This window comes from Pogonomyrmex barbatus, unplaced genomic scaffold (genome assembly GCF_055798465.1).
Source record: "Pogonomyrmex barbatus isolate J1 unplaced genomic scaffold, ASM5579846v1 scaffold8, whole genome shotgun sequence".
In the NCBI taxonomy this organism is placed as follows: domain Eukaryota; kingdom Metazoa; phylum Arthropoda; class Insecta; order Hymenoptera; family Formicidae; genus Pogonomyrmex; species Pogonomyrmex barbatus.
In genome coordinates, this window is record NW_028297182.1 from 3,718,231 (window position 1) to 3,740,102 (window position 21,872).

At 36.8% G+C, this 21,872-nt stretch overlaps 5 protein-coding genes across 9 annotated transcripts; 3 read left to right on the top strand and 2 right to left on the bottom strand.

Annotated features, from left to right (window-relative positions):
* Positions 1-1,155: 1,155 nt before the first annotated feature.
* Positions 1,156-3,510, top strand: stas (Transmembrane protein stas). Its single transcript, XM_011647746.3, has 4 exons — positions 1,156-1,375; positions 1,761-1,884; positions 1,981-2,109; positions 2,190-3,510. Exons 1-4 carry the CDS (start codon positions 1,348-1,350, stop codon positions 2,695-2,697), a joined length of 789 nt encoding a protein of 262 aa, XP_011646048.2. The 5' UTR covers positions 1,156-1,347; the 3' UTR covers positions 2,698-3,510.
* LOC105432793 (uncharacterized) lies at positions 2,190-4,985 on the bottom strand. The gene is made up of 5 exons (XM_011647751.3): positions 4,380-4,985; positions 4,036-4,297; positions 3,742-3,949; positions 3,552-3,681; positions 2,190-3,458 (listed from the first exon to the last, which is right to left on the bottom strand). Exons 1-5 carry the CDS (start codon positions 4,705-4,707, stop codon positions 3,367-3,369), a joined length of 1,020 nt encoding a protein of 339 aa, XP_011646053.2. The 5' UTR covers positions 4,708-4,985; the 3' UTR covers positions 2,190-3,366.
* A 135-nt stretch (positions 4,986-5,120) lies between these two features.
* Positions 5,121-8,469, top strand: Polr1C (RNA polymerase I and III subunit C). Of its 4 annotated transcripts, none has more exons than XR_016141102.1 (9): positions 5,121-5,273; positions 5,802-5,992; positions 6,061-6,120; positions 6,202-6,386; positions 6,506-6,690; positions 6,961-7,149; positions 7,291-7,542; positions 7,789-8,012; positions 8,340-8,469. XR_016141102.1 is itself a non-coding variant. In XM_011647750.2 (8 exons), the coding sequence occupies exons 2-8, from the start codon at positions 5,945-5,947 to the stop codon at positions 7,902-7,904; spliced, it is 1,035 nt and encodes a 344-aa protein (XP_011646052.2). In that variant the 5' UTR covers positions 5,123-5,332; positions 5,802-5,944; the 3' UTR covers positions 7,905-8,090. The 4 variants fall into 4 exon arrangements, 1 of the variants encoding a protein (XP_011646052.2); XR_968429.2 differs by having other exon boundaries at positions 5,123-5,332; XR_016141103.1 differs by having other exon boundaries at positions 5,123-5,332; positions 7,789-8,008.
* Positions 8,470-9,099: 630 nt separating this feature from the next.
* LOC105432791 (gamma-interferon-inducible lysosomal thiol reductase-like protein) lies at positions 9,100-13,490 on the top strand. 2 transcript variants are annotated; one of them, XM_011647749.3, is made up of 4 exons: positions 9,100-9,688; positions 11,297-11,490; positions 12,156-12,476; positions 12,548-13,490. In XM_011647749.3, exons 1-4 carry the CDS (start codon positions 9,577-9,579, stop codon positions 12,635-12,637), a joined length of 717 nt encoding a protein of 238 aa, XP_011646051.2. In that variant the 5' UTR covers positions 9,100-9,576; the 3' UTR covers positions 12,638-13,490. The 2 variants fall into 2 exon arrangements, with proteins under 2 accessions (XP_011646051.2, XP_088940026.1); XM_089083900.1 differs by lacking the exon at positions 9,100-9,688 and adding an exon at positions 9,903-10,044.
* On the bottom strand, positions 12,981-21,589 carry LOC105432790 (calmodulin). Its single transcript, XM_011647747.3, has 4 exons — positions 21,230-21,589; positions 17,415-17,589; positions 16,921-17,163; positions 12,981-16,440 (listed from the first exon to the last, which is right to left on the bottom strand). Exons 1-4 carry the CDS (start codon positions 21,230-21,232, stop codon positions 16,412-16,414), a joined length of 450 nt encoding a protein of 149 aa, XP_011646049.1. The 5' UTR covers positions 21,233-21,589; the 3' UTR covers positions 12,981-16,411.
* Positions 21,590-21,872: the final 283 nt, after the last annotated feature.

The following is a 21,872-nucleotide window of genomic DNA, read 5'->3' on the forward strand; positions in this document are numbered from 1 at the left end:
ATCACAATCAATTATTCTTCGATGGCAAGAATAATCAATTGTAATTGGACAATTTTCTTACGGATTTACAATTACGAATAAAAATTTGTTACATATAAAGATCTTGAATTGCGGCATCCAATCATATCGCTATGTACTCTGCGTCTGCGAATTGTGTCTTATGTGTTTCAACTTATATAGGGTGCAATTCACTTGATGCTACAAATGCTTCGAAGCATTTTTTAATTAGCCAATTGATAATTGATAAATTCTTTGTTCCGATTCATCAATCAAACGCTTTGAAATATTTGTAACGTTAAATGAATATAATCATAAACGAGTCTTAAAACTATCTTTGATCGATATTTGATCTTTGTATGCTGCTCGCGTGACCATATTGTTGGTTGGAAATCGAATTGAAGAAATAGTTGAATTATAAATTTCTATGTAATACTAGACTGCTAATAGATATAACTGGACATGATGTATAGATGATGCATGCGCCACCATATTTCGTGCAGACATTTAATTAGGATGTTCAAAATGTTACGTCATCACAATAAGAAGATTATGCATTTCAACATATTATAAGCATAATTAAACTTAATAAATGTTTTTCGCAATATTTACATAACATATTTGATGAGATTTATTATTTGTCTATTAATGGCTATGGTCAATGTAACACTACAAATGCTTCGAAGCGTTTGATTGGTGCATTAGTAATAAATTAGTAAAATTTTTTGTTTTGTCCAATCAAAACAAAGAATTTTACTAATGCACCAATCAAAAAATGCTTCAAGAATTTGTAATCCTTGACCATATTCAATAATATGTATATCGTTGTTCAAGAACCGAACATCCGATACAATTTGCCCACGTGAAATATGGCTGCCATCCTCACCACTATTATATCTCGATTCACTTCGATAGGCTGCGTTTTGATATTCACTGCAAATACTGAAAATCTATAATATACGTGACCTGAACTATATATTTTCAGTACTAGCAGTGAAAATCGGAACACAGCCCTAGTATATAAAAGTCTGTGATTGAAACCAATAGCTGCTATTGGTAGTCAAACGCGATTAGCCATTTCCGTTGGGCATGACCAATCATCTTCACGCATTGTAAAAACAGCGATTCAATGTTTCCCTCTGCCAAACGTGCCCAATGCCGAAACAACACGAGGCCATCAGCTGATTTTTGGAGCATGGCCGTTGTCAGCGTTGTGTTTGAAGAGGTTTTTTCCCATCTACTCAAGGTGTAGTCATTCCAACATTAAGTTGCATACGCGCGATATGCTGAAACAAAGTTGCTGAGAAAGATTGGAAATCGAGTTTATACAATATCCGGAGAAAAAGGAAAATGAGCTCTAAAGCTGATATGAGATCAGGTGAGTCATAATTGTTTTTTGCGAATCGAATCGGCAAGTGACATGTCTCGCGTTGATCTGCGATATGCATATTTCAGAAATGGCGCGATGCACTCTCGAAATGACACGTGTAAAATCGCGTAAGCGATTCGATGATTAAAATAGAAAAATCAGTGAATTCATGCAATCCTGTGTTTACATAATTTACAAGTTTTATAAGGTTGTTGTAAATAATTCTAAGAATGTTCAATCTAATTGTATTCTAGTTTTTCAGTTTTGAAAATCTTCAAAATATATGTTTTTTTTCATTTATGAATAATCGCGAAAGTTGCCTAGATTAAAAAAATTAAGTCTATATTAAATATATATATATATATATATATAAAATTTTGTTTATGTTTCATAGGACTGTCCAAAGTGGCCAATGGTGAAGCTTCGACGAGAAGGGCAGTAATAACTGTTGGACTCATTTTTGTAGCCTCATTGACTGCACTGTTTTATGTATATACCAGTTTTCCTGAATTAGAAGAGTAAGAACAGTTAAACATATTTTTACATTTTACAGTTCACATTTATACATTTTATATCAAATATAAATATGAATCTTTTATATTATTTTTTTACAGAGATGAAAGACAGTACATGAAGTTACCGCTTCATATAGAAGATGCCAAAAATTTAGGAAAATTATTAGAACGATATAAAGATTTATATTACTTCCAAGTACTGGCCGGCCTGTTCATCACCTATATTTTGTATCCTTGAGTACAGAAGTTTTGCTTTCAATCTGTTAAATTAAGTTACATAATATGTTCCTTACATTGTATCTCAACAGTTTACAAACATTTGCTATTCCTGGCTCCATCTTTCTCTCGATCCTATCTGGATTCCTATTTCGTTTCCCAATCGCGCTGTTACTCGTATGCACATGTAGCGCGATTGGCGCCACGATGTGCTACTTGTTATCCTCGTTGCTGGGTAGACAGTTGCTATACCGATATTTTCCGGAAAAGGCAAACGAATGGACCATTACCGTGAGCAAGCATCGCGATAATCTGCTGAACTATATGCTATTCCTTCGGATGACACCATTACTGCCAAATTGGTTTATCAATCTGGCCAGCCCAGTGATTGGCGTGCCGATGATGCCATTCACTGTTGGTACTTTCTTCGGCGTCGCGCCGCCTTCGTTCGTCGCCATACAGGCGGGTCAAACATTACACAAACTCACATCGTCCAGCGACGCATGGTCGTGGAACAGTATACTCATATTGTGTGTGTTTGCGCTGCTTTCTCTGCTACCTGTAGTGTACAAGCAAAAGCTGAAGCAGAAGTTCGAGTAAATGCCAAAATGCTCCATTGACGATGCTTTCAAAGTGACATTCCGATACTATACAAGGAAAACTTGCCGACCACATTCGCACGGCGAAACGTTCTATTGATAAAGATCCTTTCTTAGGAAATTGAATCATACCAAATGTGTGAATAATGTTGGGATTAGGATTCGCTTTCCCTTGTCGTGTATGCAATTGTTTGCATTTGGACACATGGCTTATGCGTACAAGGTAGTACGACAAATTGTTCCGCGAGCACAATTTCCGCATAACTTATTTATTGTTGTTTATAATTTATTTCTAAATGTATCTTAAATTACATGGAGATATTTAAAGATTAATCAACTTTATTACTCAGCTGAAAGTCGACTTATTTTATTAGGAGTATTATAAATATGCCTATATTTTAGACAATACATCAGAAAATGATCTCAGGAAATTCTATGTTGACAGGCTGCTGAATTTTACATTTTTTATTTCATGCATTATTGCATCAGAGATAACACTGTATCTGAAATCTAAATCTATATAAAATTGTATACACGAAAATATACTCATTGAGATTAAATAAAAAAGATATATTTGGATAAACTTAACATATAAATTTTATTAAATGCGGTTTTATCATTGGCTACATCACTTTGGCACGCATCCATGGTGTTTCTTTTACCGATGATACTAACAAAATGAAGTTAGATAACTGATAGAAAGATCAGTAGCATTGTACACTGGTAGACTCACGGGTCTCCAATACCACCAATTGTACCATACTTAAAAACATAAAAAAAGAAAAAAATAAAAAATATATAAATAAAATATAAATCAAAAGAAAAAAATCTGTATAAAATATCCAGTATACTCACATGTATGTCCTGCAGATAATAAAATGGTCAAAGATCTGCAATGTTGAATGCACTCTGAACTTGGCATCATTTTTATCAGTCTTGCGCCAGCCGTGCATCGTACAACGATATTACTGCATTCAGGATTAGGCTGAAAATTTATGAATTGTCTGTTATAGCTGAAGCATTACAATAAGAATGTTTCACATACCAATGGATAAGGTGGCGATCCTGATTCATCAATAAAGATATATTTCTCGATACCTTGACTCCACCAATTTGGAGTCTCAGCTGGCTTTGGAAATAGCTTTCGCAATATCCTATTAGGCTTCATACGATTTACTCTCCAAGATATGTGAGTACTTGGGGAAATTGTATAAAATTTGTCCAAACCATTATCCATTACATCACGAATAGTTCTATAAAGGTACATTCAGTGTATATAATTAAAAATATGTATATAATTAAAAATATTGTATAAATATCTGCACACATGAAAACTTACTTGAAAGTCTCATTGTTAGAAGAGATTCTTTTAGCATCTTTATCAAAGATATCATGGTTATTCCAATACAAATCAGCTAGATCTTTCAACTTCACTTTTGTATCATTCTCTGCTCTAGTATAAGGTAAACCGATATTGAAGGATCTGCTAATATTATGACCAGTCAGATCTAATACAGAATGGACTACAGTGCATGGCCAGCAGTCCATATCGTCGACATAAAAATATGGATTCTCTATCAAGCACCATTCATCATACAATTCTAAAATAATAAATATTAATAAAATATTTGTATTATTTTTCAAGTATCTTCATTATCGCAATTATCCAAGTTATTTATTTACCAGATAACGATGGGTACAAATTGAGGACGGGTATGGCTGCTTTGCGTAATACATATAAAGCAGGATAAATAGAATTTTGTGAGATTCTTATAAATACAATGTTCAACCAGTTTCGGTTGCGTAAACATAACAGTACGATTAAGATTATTAAAACAAGCAATAAAATGATTCGCCTCGATGACCTATTCGTTTTTTTCGAATACTTCGCTTCCAATTGTTCGAAGCAAGCTTGAAATATTTTTGATGTTTCCACCTCCGAAACATTACAGGCAGCCGCGTATTGTCTGATTCGTTGTACACTGTCTCTATATTCGTTCAAATCGACCATAATCACAAATCTCTCGGCACATCGACCGCGTGAAACTTAAATCGCGCGTTATCATATTCCTATTTACATTCTGAAGCATACAACAGTTCTGACAGTTTTGTTCTGTAATATAATTTGCATTGATTCTTATTTGTGTATATGTGTATAATCACAGTTGGAATGTGGCAGTGGAAATTTGTCCTGATAGACTCCTCTACTTTATGTTGGGTGTTTTTCATTTACTGACTCAAGTCAACATCAGCATTGTTCTATCTTTCTTGACATTCAATGAATAACAAGGACAAAATGATACTTGTGTCAATTTGTGTCGCTAAATGGAAAACACCCCAAACTTTTAAAGAAACACTGCTCCATCTAGCTTCAATATGATGAGGATACGTGACCGGCATGCAGCCATTCTGATTGTGAATTGTGAGTTGACTCGAGAATGTTCGATATTTTTTGGTTAGACGACTTTTATTTTGGTGATGTATTCGTTCGCGAAGCTCGACGTTGTATGAAGTAATAAGGAGGAATGTGGATTAGTTTAAAAAAAACTAACAGTTAATTCACAGTTAATTTCACAGGTAGTTTTAAAAAAACTGGCAGTTAATTCACAGTTAATTGATTTGCGTTCGATTATTCGGTAATTCAATCCTAATCTTTTTTTTTAACAAATAACTTTATGATTTTAAAATCTATTGGAATCTATCTACCACGTGATAAAAATGCTATATTTGCAAAGTTCGATATTCCTTTGAATAGTTTGATAGTTCCTTTGAATTTAGAGATAACTCTAATTCAAATTTCGATTAAGGATTATTTTAAGCAATTGTTTAACTTAATAATTAATTAATAATTAATTTATCCAGGAATTGTTTAAAATAATCTTAATTAAATCTTTTCTTCTATATGTTATAAAAGATTAATAATTCCATTTACATTAATCAAATTACAATTATTATTTGATAAATTAATCATTGATTAAATTAGTAGGAGTTTGATGGAAATCGAATTAATTCAATTAATAATCATTTCAATTAGCTGAATATGTAGCTTATATAAACTTTTCAACTTTTCATATAATTTATCAATTTCTAATTTAATTTTTACAGTTGTTACAATCAAGCATATAAAAAAAAAGAATTGAGAATCAAAGAAAATATCAAGAACTGAAAATTATCAACAGATAATCTAGTATATATAATTAAAAATAAAAAAAGACATTACAAAAAAGTTATCAAAATATAATTAAACAATGGAGAAAGAAGAGAACAGGCGATGGATTATGAAAGAGTATGAAAATGTAAGTTTATTATTAAAAACACTGCTTCATTCAAAGCATATATAATATAAACTTATTTTTCTCAACAGTTTGAGGAATATACACCTAACACATCAGTTAAATCAACGGTATTAGAGAAATTTATGAAGGTAATATATAATAATAAAATGTGTTGTTATGAAATTAATGTATCAACATCTATAAATGACAATATTTTTCTTATTTCTTAGGATCTGAAGATAAACGTAGTAAAAGAAGAAGACAATGAAATAGAATTTGATTTGATTGGTTGTCATACCTCACTGGCCAATGCGTTTCGTAGAATACTTTTGAGTGAAATACCAAGCATGGCTATTGAACGGGTTTATGTCATAAATAATACCAGTTTGCTTCAGGATGAAGTACTTGCACATAGGTAAGAGAAATAAATACAGTGAGTTCTGTTTTTATGTTTATACGTTTATGAAAACTGTTTATATGTTTATGAAAACTTTGTACATGTGTTGTATAATTAACATGTATTTTATTTTAAAGATTGGGTCTTATACCTCTTCGCGCAGATCCTAGATTATTTGAATATCCTCCGAGTAATGCAAGAGCGGATGATGAGGTCAGTGACCAAGATACTCTAAGGTACGAATTGAAAGTTACATGCAGTGTGAATCCCCAAGCGCCGAAGAATTCTCGCCTTCCCGAAGATATGTACAAAAATAGCATAGGTACTTGACTAGATTATTACTGAATTTATTATTAAATTTCTGATCACATTAAATTGCAATAATTTTGTAATTTTACTTATTTTATTTTTTTAATGTATTTAAATTAAATGTGTAGTAACAGAACTAGAAATTTAATTCAGACCTTTCATCTGACAAATAATTACTATCAAGTGTCTTATACGAAATTGAATTTTTATAGATTTATATTATGTGATTTTTTAAACATAATATTAAATAATCTAAATAATAACATATTATATTATTTTTTAGTTGAAAGTAAGGATATCAAATGGGTGCCTATAGGTCGACAGGCAGATATGTTTCCACGCGGAACGGAACAGTTAGGTGTCTTATACGACAATATATTAATATGTAAAATGCGTCCTGGTCACGAAATCCACGTGTTTATGCACGCAGTTAAAGGCATTGGCAAAGATCACGCCAAATTCTCTCCTGTGGGTATGTAAAAACTTTGCAAATTAAATATTTTTGCAATTTATATTTTGATGATATAAATTCTTAGATAAATATATCTTCGATTTATAAGTTGTAAAAAATAAACTTTATTTGTACTAATGTTGTATAATAAAATTTGTTTAGCTACTGCATCATATCGCCTTTTGCCATCTATTCGGCTAACTAAACCTGTGAGAGATGAGGATGCAGATCTCCTGCAGAGTTGTTTCAGTCCCGGTGTAATAGAAGTAGTAAAACAAGAGACAGATTCGGGTGAGAAGTATCGTGAGGCACATGTTAAGAACGCTCGTTACGATAGCTGTTCCAGAAACGTCTATCGTTATGATCACTTAAAGAATTGTGTAGAATTGAGTCGGATGAAGAGACATTTTATCTGTAAGTACAAATATCTAGAATTCGTAGAATATAAAAGAAAACGATTAATTAAAACTTAAATCATTAGAGCAAGTTTATATAAATATTTCAATATTGCAGTTAAATGTTCTAGAAATTCCTTGTTTTTTTCTCTTGATTACTGGATATTGTAGAAATTGCTTACGATAATTGGAAAATACAGATACGTTTATACAGATACGTACATACATACATATGTATACAATTTCGTGTGCTTTCGATTTTTAGTCACTATAGAGTCTGTGGGAACGTTATCACCTGCTATACTATTTACGGAAGCTGTTAAAGTTCTGAAGAATAAATGCAGAGCATTTCTCGCAGAATTGGATCACGTAGGAAAATAGTTTCAAAGTAATTTTCTTGGTGAGATAAATCATCCAAAGATTTGTCGCAGGAAAGTTGGCGTTTTATGAATAGCAATAAAACCTTGTGACCAACAATAATAACAGCAAGTAAATCAGTTAATAATCTGCATTAATTTACGTTGATTTATTTTTATTGATAAATAAAACTACTTTATTGAAATTAAATGCCTTAATTAAATTTATTGAAATAACCCTTTTAATTATTAATCGTCAATCATAAACTATCTTTATAATTATTTTTTTACATTAGAACTTATTTTAGAATTACGTTAATATTTTATAAGTTATAAATAAATAAGTTATAAATGTTTTAATCACTCAATCGTTTCTTAAAATTTTGCTCAACGATTAATAAATTAATCATTAATACAATTAATCATCAATTTTGTTACATCTCGCTTAAATATGTTTTAGGTATATGTGAGATTCCGATGACAGCTGTTGACTGCCGAAACGAATTCATTACAGCTGAAGTAATATATTTACATGCTATTTTTACTAAGATTTTTGTAATATACGTATAATAAAATTGTAACGATCATAATTTTCTATATCAGTATTTAAGGTAAACTGATCTTTTGAGAAAAACTTTATAGACATATATATATATATATATATATATATATAAATGTAAATGCAGAGAAACAGAAAAATTCAAAAAGTCGAATGTAAAAGTAAAATTTAATTTTAAATTGTAAATATTTTTAAATTTATGCAATTTTAAACATATGTCATACATTAAAATAGCAAAAGTGTAAAAATTTTGTAGACTGTTTTGCTTTTCCTGTGTCTGGGTAAAAATTGAGCACAACTTTCTGAATGGCTTGAAAATTATTTAACTTTTAAATTTGCATCGATTTTTTTTTATCGAGAAAAATCACATTTTAATTTATTCAATATCAACAGTAATTCAAAATTTTCTCTTAGTATTACTTTGTTTTTTGTGTATGTTGATTTCAAAAGATATGCGTGACGAAAAATTTTTATTTCTTTGAAAGAAATGTATGTTGAATGAAACATTACAAGTATTTTCTTTTATAAAAATATTAAAAGTCAGATTATTAAAAAAGTGTCTTCTTTCTGTATGAAACTCAGATTCAATCGGAGCAATCTAAAATCAGAAACAAAAAAATTTAATTTAAATTTTTTATCAAAATCTACGCCTCGATCTAATTTTCAACGCTTGAAAATATATTCGGTAGTTTGGAGTATTACGACGAGACGCGCCATGAGCGCGCATTGCTGCGTGAAAGACGCGGTGCTCGGAAAAAGATGAGAGAAAAAGAGACAAAGAGGAAACGTCCAAATTCGACGCGCTGTCGTGAAACGGTCGTGAATTTTCCGTTATGTACGCGCAGCATGCGGTGTGTCGGATTATGTTCGGGATCTATCTTGGATCGATCGATCGACCGAACGTGACGATTGTCGCGTCGTTCGCGCGCGTCTCGACTCGGCGTGTCGCGCACGACGCTATGTCGGCCACCACTGCCGCCGCCGCTGCCGTCGCCGCCGCTGGCGCATTTGACGCTTGGAAACGTTGCGTCAGCCCGCGCTAACGAGGCCGCCGTCGCAGCCGCGGTCGCCGTCGTCGCCGCCGTCGTCGCCACGCGGAGAGTCGTGCGCGTCTCTTGCCGCGACAACAGCCGGGACGATGGGGTTAGGCTTCCGATGGCGCCTCGTCATCATCCTCGTCGTCGGCCTGCTGCTCTGGCAGACCTCGAAGATCTGGCTCGCCTTCCTGGGGGATGACGCCGCCTCGCAAGGTATAAAAGGCGCGCGGCTCCTCTCTCTCTCTCTCTTTCTCTCTATCTCTTTTTCTTGTTTCGCTTCGCACTTGCCGCCGCCGCCGGAGAGGTCGGCCGCCGATCGCGCGCGCGTCACCAAATCGCTATATCGATTTCTTTTCAGCGGTGATTCCCGGCGCGATGTGAAACGGCAGGTGTACGTCGCATATATTCAATTTCGATTCAATTCCCAATCGATCCGATCCCCGTAATTCAAGGCCGTTGGTCGCAAATCACTGCCTCCGAAAGTATTTTTCCGGAAACTTGAAAAATCAGGTGATTGCGGTGATGCGTAACATCCTCGCATATGGCAAGATGTATCTTTCCTCGATACGGTAATACAACGAACATGGCATACTTTGAGTCGGAAATGACCATAGGTTGATTATTTTTAATATGACGCTTTCAGTTACTTGTTACGCAATTTACAGAGCTCGATCAATGTTATCTGATACTCTTCAAGAGGCTTAATCTTCTGTTTAACACATGATCGAAGAGAATTCTCGACTCGTTGAGCTTCGAGACGTAATCGCTCGCAGTTTAAATGTAACATCTGTCAAATCGCAATTGTCACAACTGCGATTATAGAAATCGGAGTTCTAGCAATTGCGATTTGACAGGTGCAAGATATTTGAATTAAGAATGTATTGGCACATTGGCTGTACAATAGCAGCAAAAAGTTAAGAACATACATTTTTGTTTATACAACTGTCCTACATTGTCTGTAATATCAAATAAATGTAAATTATAAAGACATTTTTTAGTATCGACGAAACAACATGGTTTTCAACATTTTCATGAGAAAAAATATTTGTAACTGATATTTTTCCCAATTGCTCACAAAAACTTTGAGTCATGAATATTTTTTGAAATAAATTTAAAAGAAAAATAATTTATAAAAATCACTATAGATATAATTTAAATATATAAGTTTTTTGGATTACTAAAATATGAAAATATGTAAAAATTTATTAAATTATAAACTAATAATTAACTAGTAAAATTACACGCGATTTTCTTTCTATAAGAACGAATTTAAATTTAACAATAATAAAACTATTTAAAAAATTGTACTTAACATTTGCTTAACATTGTGCTTTGCATTTTGATATTTAGAGAGAAATAGTAGAAGTCTATGAAATTTTTAAATTGTTGTATGCCTTTGTTTTGATGTACGATGCATATGTCTTTAATCATGTACGAGAATCGTTTGGAAAAACCGATGTAATAAAAACATAATATACTGTAAAAAGCAAGCTAGATATACATGATGATTACATCGTTCACGTGTCAAAAAAAAAGAAGAAAACCATTTATCAATGTCCTGACCACTAGATAAGCAACGTGATTCACGGATATATTCCGGTTTCCTGTACTCGAAAAGAATCGTCACGTGAATTTCTCGTGATTTTAAATAATTACAAGAAAGTTTCGAGATAACAATTATTTGCAGATGATAAAAATCGAGGTTCAAAATTGAGAAATCTTGAAAATATTGTAATTTATACACATATGTTTCATTTATATTTTTAAATTAAAATTTACGATCACAAATGTATTATTTATTACTTTTACAATTTTATATAGAACTTGAGATGGACCAAGCGGCGACGCCATTGAACGAAAAAAACGACCCAGCTCCTCAGAAAGTGCACGTAGCCGTGTATTACGAAGCCTTATGTCCGGACTCGCGTAGCTTCGTCTTGAAGCAATTAGGTCCGATGTATCGAAAACTCTTGACGAACGTGGAAATTATACTAGTGCCATACGGTAAGGCAAAGGTAAGAAAATCCGTTGCAAATCATTCGCATTCCTATTACTAATCGCTTGTTATATTAAAGCTATATAATAAAGTTATTAAAATTGAAAAATATATATATTTGGAACATCAAAAAAATGAACTTGATTTGTAAAAAAATCAAATATAAATATTAAATATAATTTTTAATATAAATATTAAATATAATTTTTAATATTATAAATTTTCATGAAAGAAAATATTTATAATAAACATTCTTCCTAACTTTTAATCGTGAATTTTTATAAATTGCAAGAAACAAAAATAATTAATATCGAAAAATTTTGAATTTATTATAGATATCTAATAATAAGAAACATAAAAATCATATATATTAAATTAATAATTTTAAAACAAAATACAAATCCTAAATTGCGTAATTTTTCTCTATAAATTAATGCAAGTTTAAAAATTAAATTATTTCTAAACTGTTCAGAAAAACTATACTTATTTTTGCAGACACTTAGAAAAAATAAAATATTTTACGGAAATTTTTATGTTTTTGGCAATATTTAAACATATGCATGACACGTACATTTTTTAAGCGACTAGGTATATATCGAAGAGAAATCGCGTAGAGACAATTAGATCAATGACTCAAGTTGAACGAGTCGGCTTCTTGCTGAAGTTACATATTTGATTTCCCAGACAGTAAAGAAGGACGATGGGTACCAATTCATGTGCCAGCACGGACCAATCGAGTGTCAGGCGAACATCATACACGCTTGCTCCATCGATGTCATTAAGGACCCATCGGTACAACTGCAATTTGTATCTTGCATGATCGAGAATAACATTGACCCAGTAAGAATAATGAATACATGCGCCGGGCGTATATCTGTGGATCTAGAATCTATAAAGAAGTGTACAAACATGGAAAGGGGAAAGGAACTCTTGGCAAAGTACGGAGAGATGACGAATTCACTCGTCCCGCGAGTATCTTTTATACCGACAGTTACCCTCGACGGGGTGAGTATTCGTTTCATTGTGATTAAATAAAATAAAGGATACGATGATTTGAATTGAACGCGTTTTTTCAGAGCTCCGAGCACCAAGTGAAAATCCTGAAAAATTTGCTGAAGGAGGTATGCCTGCATTTCAAAGTTACACCGAAAGAATGCGTATCGTGAGAGCACGCAATGTTCGCCGCTAGCAAAACATATCTACATAATCATCGAATTTTGTTATTATGTTACGAGTTAAAAAAAATATGTATGAAAAAATAAAATATTTTTCAAAAAAGTCTTGCTCTGTTTTATCTCTTGGCAAAATTCGAAGTTCAGTCGTTATTTATCGAAACTTAATTAAACGAAAATAATACGCAATTCATCTCTCGATGTAGATCCGTAATCATATAAGATGATGAAAAAGTTTATTTTCCTGTATACGTTGCCTATCGTAAGATATCCTATAATTTTCTTTTACTCTTGTTAGCTATATCTGTTACTTTTTTTTTTAGGGAGATAAAATCGCTTTTATTGTAGATAAACACCAGTTTGCTCCCATATAAGTATATAGGAACAATTTATTAACTTAATATCAACACTTTATACAAACTGTGCCGCTTTATTTATGTACGACAAGAAGTGAAGAACGCCTTTGAGATACGGCAGAGAATATACTTACATACACTAGAAATAATGCTTGAATTCAAAATTTGAGAAATCAGAGTATTAAATCGAATGACTACAGTCGTTCAAGTAACAAAAAAAAGAAGAGCACTCTGAGCCCATATTTGTAATTATCTGATAGAAAAAGAATCTCCTCATTTTGCAACGTACAACGTTCTCATCTTGTTTATATCGCAACGAACTTGCTCGTTTTAAAAATTACAATTATAACCGAACGAAAATTCACTTCGTCGATCAATTTTACGTTCGTATGTACACATCGAAATAAATACAACGTTCGATAGAAGCAGGATGTGTCTTGGTACCTCCGCAAATACGATATAAACGATTCCTTTGTTTTTTTTTTTTTTTTTAAGAACAACAACGTGTATTTCAATAACAAAGATCGAGGGGACGCTAAATTAAATATTAGAAGAACTAACGCTTCAATATATTCGGTAAAGATTTGGCATTGCCTCGATGTTAACGTTCACAACAAGAGCTTCCATGCGCCACTCTCTTTTTTTTTTCTTTCTCTTTTTCTATCTATCCTTGGCGCGCGAAAATTCTTTCAATAAATAGATTTTGTGATACGGATATAAAATTACTATTATATTAAATACTGGAATAGAGTCTTTGTAACGTAAGAGACTTAATCGCTAGGTTCAGTGTTCGATGAAACGAAGCGGGATTTGGAAGCATTTAGATACAGATGCCTGTCGAATACTAACGACCACTTTTACAAAACGAGTGTGTTGACAATCTTTCTCATCCTTAATAAAGTGTATATAAGTGTGGAAATATACTTCGGACATAGAATAACCACAGTTTACAAATAGACCCAATGTGTGCTTTTTTTTCTCTCCCCCTTTGCTTTTCGGGTGTTTTTTTAATGGAGCGAGATTTCCTAATTACAATTAATACCGTACTTTCTTGTAACCTATATCTATTCTTCTCAAAAGTTTTCAAAGGTAGCGAGAAAAGTCAGAGATATGTAAAGTGGATCCTGTTCAGTAGAGACACAATGAAACATTCTCATAGCAAAGTATCTAGATGCCATCGAACACAAAAAGAGATGATTGCTGAAACGAGAGGTCCATTGGTAATGAAGGAAACGAATCGAGTAGCTGTGACCTAAAAATGAGGATACATTTATTTTGTCTTTTTATCTTTTTTTTTAACTTTTTTTTTCTTTTTTGTTTAATGATCAATGCGATCTAGGTCACCAGAAATACAAGTACTTCTCATTTTGTTCACTTCGATATTAAATAATAAAGGACTGTGGAGGAATTATCTCTTTCATCTTTTTTTTTCTTAGTTTCTTCGTAAATTATTTTTATATATATATATATATATATTACATATATATTATGACTGAACCACCGACACGCATGATGTTTACGCTGTACGGCATTTATGTTCTTTGTTTTCGAGTTCTTAAGTAACATTATATTGTACGGATCGCACAAAAATCACACCAGTTTTTCCGATCTGGTTGGCTCCGTTTTTACGAGACTGGCACGCACCCCTGGGCGAAGAAAAGTAATGCACCGATCTCACTGTGGCCTTTACTTCCTTTAATCCCCCATCCCTATTTTATTTCTCCGTAGATTTACATATCAACAAAAGTGGTGTCGACGTTGTTTTTCTTTTTTCTCCTTTTTTTTGTATCTTTTTTTTGCGCGCATGCATGTAAGGCTTTCCTTAGAGTGGAAGGCAAGTTACAAATAGGAGATTAAAATGGAACTGGAGGCAAAACGCACTTCGTGAATATAATATTATAGTGTTTCTCTTTTTTTTTTTTGCTGTGTGTATAATCTTTCGTGTGTAGAGTTTCTCGCGTAAGTATAATTCGTAAAACGTACGTGTACGTGTGAGTCCCGTGTGCACGAGCACGAGAGGCTGGATTGATGTTGATTGAAAGCGTAAGGAAGAGACTGTTCTATTTTTTTTTTTTTTTTTTCTTCAAATAGGAATGTCGAGACTTCGGATCCTAGAGCTTTCTAACAATCGCGTCGCGACTCATCGTCCACATTTTTATGATGCCATCCGCGTGATGTGATCAACGGATCACACCCGTCCCGCAAGACGTGACGCACGCGAAAGCACTAGGTCTGAGCTCCTCGAAGCTCCTCCTCCGATTCTTTCCTCTATCTTATCTCGCTCTCTTTCTCTCTTTCTCTTTCATCTTTTTTTTATAATTTTCTCGCTCATTACTTATATAAATTAAGTTACTCATTTGTGAGGCATCGAGGGATCCAGCACAGCTTTTGCGTTTGAAGTCGTAACCCAGAGGCCGAAGCGCATCGTATTTATACTCTCTCGCTCGCTTTTTCTCTCTTTGTCTGGAAAACGATCGGTCCAGGCCGAATTCTCTCTCACAGAGTCAAACAAACATTTGTACATGTGCATGCATTTTAACGGTAGAGACATCATCATCTATTTAGCAGCTACGTATCCTAATGTCATCATTCACTATACATGTATTTCGTTTATTAAAAAAATGAACGAAGGAATTCTCGAGATGAATCTTTCTCTCGATTGGCAAATAAACCCTTGCTGCTTTTAATATTTATCTTACATCGGATTTATACTTTGTCCCTTAACACACACATTCCTCTCCCTTTGTAAAGAGAAATTACAATTCTTCGACATGCCTTTCTCATGAAAAAACTTTCGGGAGAATGAAGGAGAGTAAGGGGGAAGTGAGGAAGAAGATAGTGGCGCGACGAATGCGACGGGAGGAGAGGAAAAGGGAGGGAAGGAGAGGAGGGAGTGGGGGCAGTCGAGAAAGAGAGGAAAGTGGAAAATGCACTTTTTTTGTCGTTTGGTGCACATGCGCGCGCAATTGTGTGTCTTCGCGTCATCTCACTTCCAAACTTGTTTTCTATCCAATGGAAATAAGACATCCGAGTGAATGTGTATGTGTGTGTACGTGTATACTCTTCGAGCGTGTTGCGTTCGTATGTGTATCGGTGTAAGGAGTTACTGTGTTGTATGTGTGTAAACGCGTAAATATTTTGTGTCTTGAGAGATAATGATTTTAGTGGTATAACTCTTTAATTAAACAATTAATTGCCCTGTATTACTTATCGTTAAACGATGATTTTTCACGCGGTATCGGACGTTGACTCTTCGCGCATTTATAGACATCTTCATATCCTGATACAAGATTTGTGTGTCACTTTCTGCATGATTCTCGTTTTGTTACATATGTTTTTTTTCTGTTTCTTGATTTATTTAATACGTCAACACCACTCCGAGTCGCGAGTTCTTCCGTTACACAGGTTGCATTCACTTTGATGTCATCATTGTGACGAATTCTGGAAAATATAACGAAAGAATATCTCCTTAGTTTCACATTACGTTAGTTCACATAATGCCTAAATATAACAATCTCGCCAAAATAATGATAAAAAAAGAAACAGCTATCAGATATTTCTTATCATCACGTCAAAAATAAGAAGAAATTTATGGCGAGACACATGTTAACCAACTGCGCAAACTGCTTTATTAAAAACCGCATTAATTCGCGGAATTAAAACGATTTCGTGGACAAAAAATCATTTATGCGAATTGTTCGTCTGTACCGCTAAAAATTCCATCCACTTTCAACGTCATAATCTAAGATATACGACATCAAGATATTTCAATCAAAATTGCAGATTAAATATACGTCGCAATCATTCTTCCAATATTGTATCATAAAACAGCATATACTTGGAGATCTACTCCACGATATATCGGTAACAACGTTCTATTTCACGCTAATTAATAACAATAATCAGGCAATGCAATACAACCTTCATAATTAACTTGACCGTCGCCGTCGATATCGGCCTCTCGTATCATTTCATCTACTTCCTCATCAGTGAGTTTCTCGCCCAGATTTGTCATGACGTGTCTAAGTTCCGCCGCGGATATGAAACCATTTCCATCCTTATCGAACACTCTGAAGGCCTCCCTAATCTCTTCCTCGCTATCCGTGTCCTTCATTTTACGCGCCATCATGGTCAAGAACTCCGGGAAGTCGATCGTGCCGTTACCTAGAATTTCGAGAATTTCATAATGCCGAGGTTCTGTCGAGATTGTTTATTTTCCTCTTTCAATTAAAAAAGTGCATTTCGCAAGATGCTTCAGGCATCCTGTAGTAGAATAAAAAAATGAGCAATTTTTTCCGCAAATAATAAGCGTAATATTTTCAAGTGAAAATAGAATAAGGCTATCAATTTTTATAAAATAACAAAATAATTATTGAAATTACGATTTGAACATAAAATTATATAAAAATATATACCGTCTGCATCTACTTCATTAATCATATCCTGTAATTCTGCTTCTGTGGGATTTTGACCAAGGGACCGCATGACCGTGCCCAATTCTTTGGTAGTTATAGTACCATCGCCGTCTTTATCGAACAGCGAGAACGCCTCCTTAAATTCTGCGATTTGTTCCTCTGTGAGTTGATCAGCCTTGAAATCAAAAACAGCGCATCAAGCTTTAATTTTATTAGCGCAATATTGACATTATGCATCATTTACATGCATTTTATAAATATCTAAACGAGTATAATAAATAAAGTTGTTTTTCGCTGTAAATGCGAATTCTAGCTCATTGAGCATTTCTGCCCTGCCAAACTGGATTCTTTTTCTCTCTCTAGGATAAAAACTCACGTCGCCCAAAGCATTGGGCGTATCGTTGAAACATACATTCTACTTCATTATGTCTCGATTTATTAGTCGCGTTTTATCCCGGATCAATAATTCGCATAAATTTCGACGCCTCTTTTCCCCATTCCTACAATTAGGTGTGTCAGGTAATGGCCAAGGCAATGAGATGTGCATGACAATGCCAACAAAAATAGCAAGATGATGCATCCGCATGGTTTAATTGCTAACCGCGCATAAGTAAAAAATTTCCCAGACCACTTTGAGGATCACGCGGATATTAAACAAACGTTACCGGAATCCGCGTAATTCGTCGCAAACGCCACGCATTTACGGGGATATGCCGCGTACCCCTCGACTATATATCGCGTGCAGTAAAAATAAATTTTGAGTCTTTTCCAAAAGTGCGTGCGTGCGTGCGCGTGCACGTTTAATACAAAAATCTAACTGTTGGTATCACCGGCGATTTTTTTTTTTTTATACATTTTAAATATCGCGGATTCAACGAATGTGAGGTATGGTTTTACGGAGTAACTTTGGAAAAAAAATCATGGGAGCGATATAAATCGAAGTCGACTCTCGAGACAACGCGGGGGATCTCTGGGAGTAACGGCGCGAGCTATTCCTGGACATTAATTACAGACAGGTGCTGATTTAGCGCCCGTTTGCCGTAAAGTTGAGGCAAAGTGGCCGTGACGTATCGATTCTCCGCACAAGATATGAGGGTCTAATCGCAAATTACGTTACTGTAACATCTAAGATCTTTATTGTCGAGCAGTGTTTTTTTTTTTCCCTCGAGCTATCTTTATCGCTGTTATTCCTCGACAAATTGCAAGAGCAATTACATTTTCCTGCGTGTTAAATAATTAATATTTATCCATTTTCACTAACCATTTTCTGATTCATGGAAATATAAAAGAAATCTCTTGTTTTTTTTTCATTTGTGAGAGCGCCGGCGTTTTACAGGGAGTCACATTTGGCAACGCGTTTGGCAACTTGGACCAGCCACGGATAACCTCACTTTTCGAACGTTAGGCGAGAAATATGGCTCCCACTCGTGAGAGCCGCATCGTCGTGTCGGGCAGGGCGAGTTCTCATGGGGGAAGGGCCGCGCGTAACGGACGAAATACGAATCGCGTTAAATCGTCGCCGACGGGACGCGAAGGAAGAAGATGAGAAGAGGCGAGACGAAACGAGAAAACTCGACGTGGGGGGACGACGAAAGGCGAGCTGGCGTAACGGGTTACATACGGGCGCGTTAGGGAACGTAAAAGGAGTGACGGAGGGAGCGCGAAAATCAATAGCGAGCAGCGATGTATCGCCCGTAACGTTTGATCGCCGGATGGATAGAGGTGCGATACCGCGTCGCACGCATCGCGTGGAAGGAAAAAGGAAGAGAGAAAAAAGGGGAAAAAAAAGGAACAAGGCAGAGAGGCAGAGAAGCAGAGAGAGAGAGAGAGAGAGAGAGAGAGAGAGAGAGAGAGAGAGAGAGAGAGAGAGAGAGAGAGAGAGAGATACGGTCGAGAGAACACACGGTGTACGCACGCGTTACGAGAAACTCGGCAGCGCCCTTAAAGATGAGTATCGGGTGACCCGTATGGATTATGCAAAAGGAGCGGTCGGGCGTTCGTGCTCGCTCGCTTGCTCCGGTCTCGTATTTCGTGCTCCGATAGGTATCTATCTCCGCCCGCGATCGAAGGAGAGACGAGATCGCGGCGCGCGATAACGACGGCGACGGCGTCGACGTCGCCGTCGCATTGTTCCCTTTCGGCCCGTTCGAGACGTCGTCGCCGAGGTCACAGAATGACGAGCGCGAACGCGTCATCGTTTTCAGCCGAGGATGACGTGAGAGATCGGATATATTTCTAAAGGAAATCGAAGTCGGAAATTCCGCTCTATACCTTGCATGTTTCTCTTGCAATGCCTCCTCCCTCAATTTAAATATATGTATAAATGTGTGCGTGTGCGTGCGTGCGTGTGTGTGTGTGTGTGTGTGTGTGTGTGTGTGTGTGTAAAACCGTTTTGTCGATAAGTGCAGAAAGTGCAGCGGGGAATAGGCGACTTTGCGGCGGCGTTTCGATCTCGAGCGCGAAGGCCGTGAATTTAGCACCACTCGGACGGGCGGGATGGACGGATGGACGGACGGACGGACGAGAAGAAAACCGTTGCGCGGTGCACGGCGCACGTCGATTATCTCGACGAGTCCAAGAGGGCATGCGATTGTGAGCGACGCAACGTGTCAAACCGAACAATACAGCGAGAGAGAAAAAGAGAGACGCAAAGAGAGACGCAGAGAGAGAGAGAGAGAGAGAGAGAGAGAGAGAGAAAGAATAACAAGATAAGCTTAACGGAAAGCGGCGAAATTAGCCGCTTCGTGGCGAACCGTCGCCCACCTGTCTCTATAACGTACGCCCGGCTAGCCGGTCGTAAACGCGAGAATTCCGTCCGGGACACGTCGTAATGTCAGATCGAGAAATACGCGAGAGCGCGCTTTGTAGTATAGAAATATCCGCATTCTCGCAAATACTCGGTCGGCGAACGATGTGAGAGGGAAAAGAACCGACGAGGCATTTCCGACAGCTTCCCTCTCTATATCTTTTTCCCTCGCACTGCGTATGTTCTCTCTCTCTCTCTCTCTCTCTCTCTTTCTCTCTCTTTATATGGCAACGATCGATTGGCCGTTACTTCCGCTCGCGCGGATGCAGATTTTTCCTCATTGCCGCCGTGGAAGAAACTCGGCGAGAGAAGTGTTAGACGGCCATGCCGGATCGATAATCACGGGGAGTCAGGGCAGTCTCAGGGGCGGCATGAGCGAAGTACGCTTCGAGCGACGAGGCTGACAATGAACGGCCAACGAAGAGAGAAAGAGAGGGAGAAGGATGTATAGATAGCAACGAAGAGAGAAAGAGCGAGAGACCGAAGCTCTCGCCGATCCTTCCAGAAAAGGAAATCCGTCCTGCCGGTGGACACGGATAAAAAAAATGGAGTGCATGGACGAGGGCGAATTTAAATGCGATTGTAAATTACGCATTGTAATCTCGCGATTGTAAATTGCGCATTGCTCTATATAATGGTTCTGCGCTTGTCGCACGTGCGCTCCGCGACGCCGTCAATGCGGCAAGACCGAGAGCTCTCGAAGACACGACTCTCGGCCGAACCAATGACGATGACGATAACGACGATGACGATGTCAACTACGAAGGCAATAACGATGACGATAATAATGATAATGATAATGATGATGATGATGATGATGATGATGATGATGATTATGACTATAATGATAATGATAATGATAATGATAATGATAATAATGATGATGACGATGACGACGGAGCTTATACGTAAAAGGCAGCACGAGAAACGAAGTACGCAACGTCACGGGCGGTATTAATTTTCGCGAGTCAATCGCGATTCGCGGCACAAGCGAAAGAATACTACTTACCATTATGGTCCTTTTTTTTCACGTTCCGGTCACGCACGAGATGGCTCGGCCCGCGTTAACACACGCGTTTACCCCGCACACTGGACAACAAGAGTGTATTCAAATCACAACCTCCGGTGCGTCGGTCGGTCGGTCGGTCGATTGAATTAGTCGCTCACTCGTTCGCAAACGACTCGCCCCGCGTTCGGATTAACCGGGAGAATTAACTTCCTAAACGTGCACGAGCGCGGACCAGACACGCAGTAACGTGGAATCACCAAGTCCGGCGAGAAACGCACTCGGGACAGCAATGGAGTCCACCGTGTCTTTCTCTCGGTCTGCGAGACTCTCTGTGGGCTGCCGCTAGTCTCGCAGCCCGGATATCACTACGCCGTCCCCTTACGGGTTGCGCGACGGCCAATCGGCGCGCGCCGTCGCGCCGGCGGGGCGCGCCGTACAGAGCGGGGCACGGAGGGGGGTGGTACGCGCGGCGGCCGCAACGCGCCGGCCGCCTACGCGGTCGCAAGTTAGATCCCGCGCGACGCGGCTTCCCCCATTGCCGAAAGATGCGGAAAAAAAGGCCCGTGGCGGTTTTTAATCGCTCACGCGGACGGCGCGAGCATGAGAGAAAGAGAGAGAAAGAGCGTGGGATACATCGCGCGCG

Coding starts and splice junctions, on each gene's coding strand:
- stas (XM_011647746.3), top strand. CDS start 1,348: ATGAGCTCTAAAGCTGATATGAGATCAG. Junction 1,376..1,760: donor TAAAGCTGATATGAGATCAG/GTGAGTCATAAT, acceptor TATGTTTCATAG/GACTGTCCAAAGTGGCCAAT. Junction 2,110..2,189: donor CTGTTCATCACCTATATTTT/GTATCCTTGAGT, acceptor GTATCTCAACAG/TTTACAAACATTTGCTATTC.
- LOC105432793 (XM_011647751.3), bottom strand. CDS start 4,707: ATGGTCGATTTGAACGAATATAGAGACAGTGTACAACGAATCAGACAA. Junction 4,298..4,379: donor TTTGTACCCATCGTTATCTG/GTAAATAAATAA, acceptor TTATTATTTTAG/AATTGTATGATGAATGGTGC. Junction 3,950..4,035: donor TCTAACAATGAGACTTTCAA/GTAAGTTTTCAT, acceptor GTACCTTTATAG/AACTATTCGTGATGTAATGG.
- Polr1C (XM_011647750.2), top strand. CDS start 5,945: ATGGAGAAAGAAGAGAACAGGCGATGGATTATGAAAGAGTATGAAAAT. Junction 5,993..6,060: donor TTATGAAAGAGTATGAAAAT/GTAAGTTTATTA, acceptor TTTTCTCAACAG/TTTGAGGAATATACACCTAA. Junction 7,543..7,788: donor GATGAAGAGACATTTTATCT/GTAAGTACAAAT, acceptor TTCGATTTTTAG/TCACTATAGAGTCTGTGGGA.
- LOC105432791 (XM_011647749.3), top strand. CDS start 9,577: ATGGGGTTAGGCTTCCGATGGCGCCTCGTCATCATCCTCGTCGTCGGC. Junction 11,491..12,155: donor TGCCATACGGTAAGGCAAAG/GTAAGAAAATCC, acceptor TTGATTTCCCAG/ACAGTAAAGAAGGACGATGG. Junction 12,477..12,547: donor CGACAGTTACCCTCGACGGG/GTGAGTATTCGT, acceptor GCGTTTTTTCAG/AGCTCCGAGCACCAAGTGAA.
- LOC105432790 (XM_011647747.3), bottom strand. Junction 17,164..17,414: donor TAATGAAGTAGATGCAGACG/GTATATATTTTT, acceptor TCGAAATTCTAG/GTAACGGCACGATCGACTTC. Junction 16,441..16,920: donor CGGTCAAGTTAATTATGAAG/GTTGTATTGCAT, acceptor TATATTTTCCAG/AATTCGTCACAATGATGACA.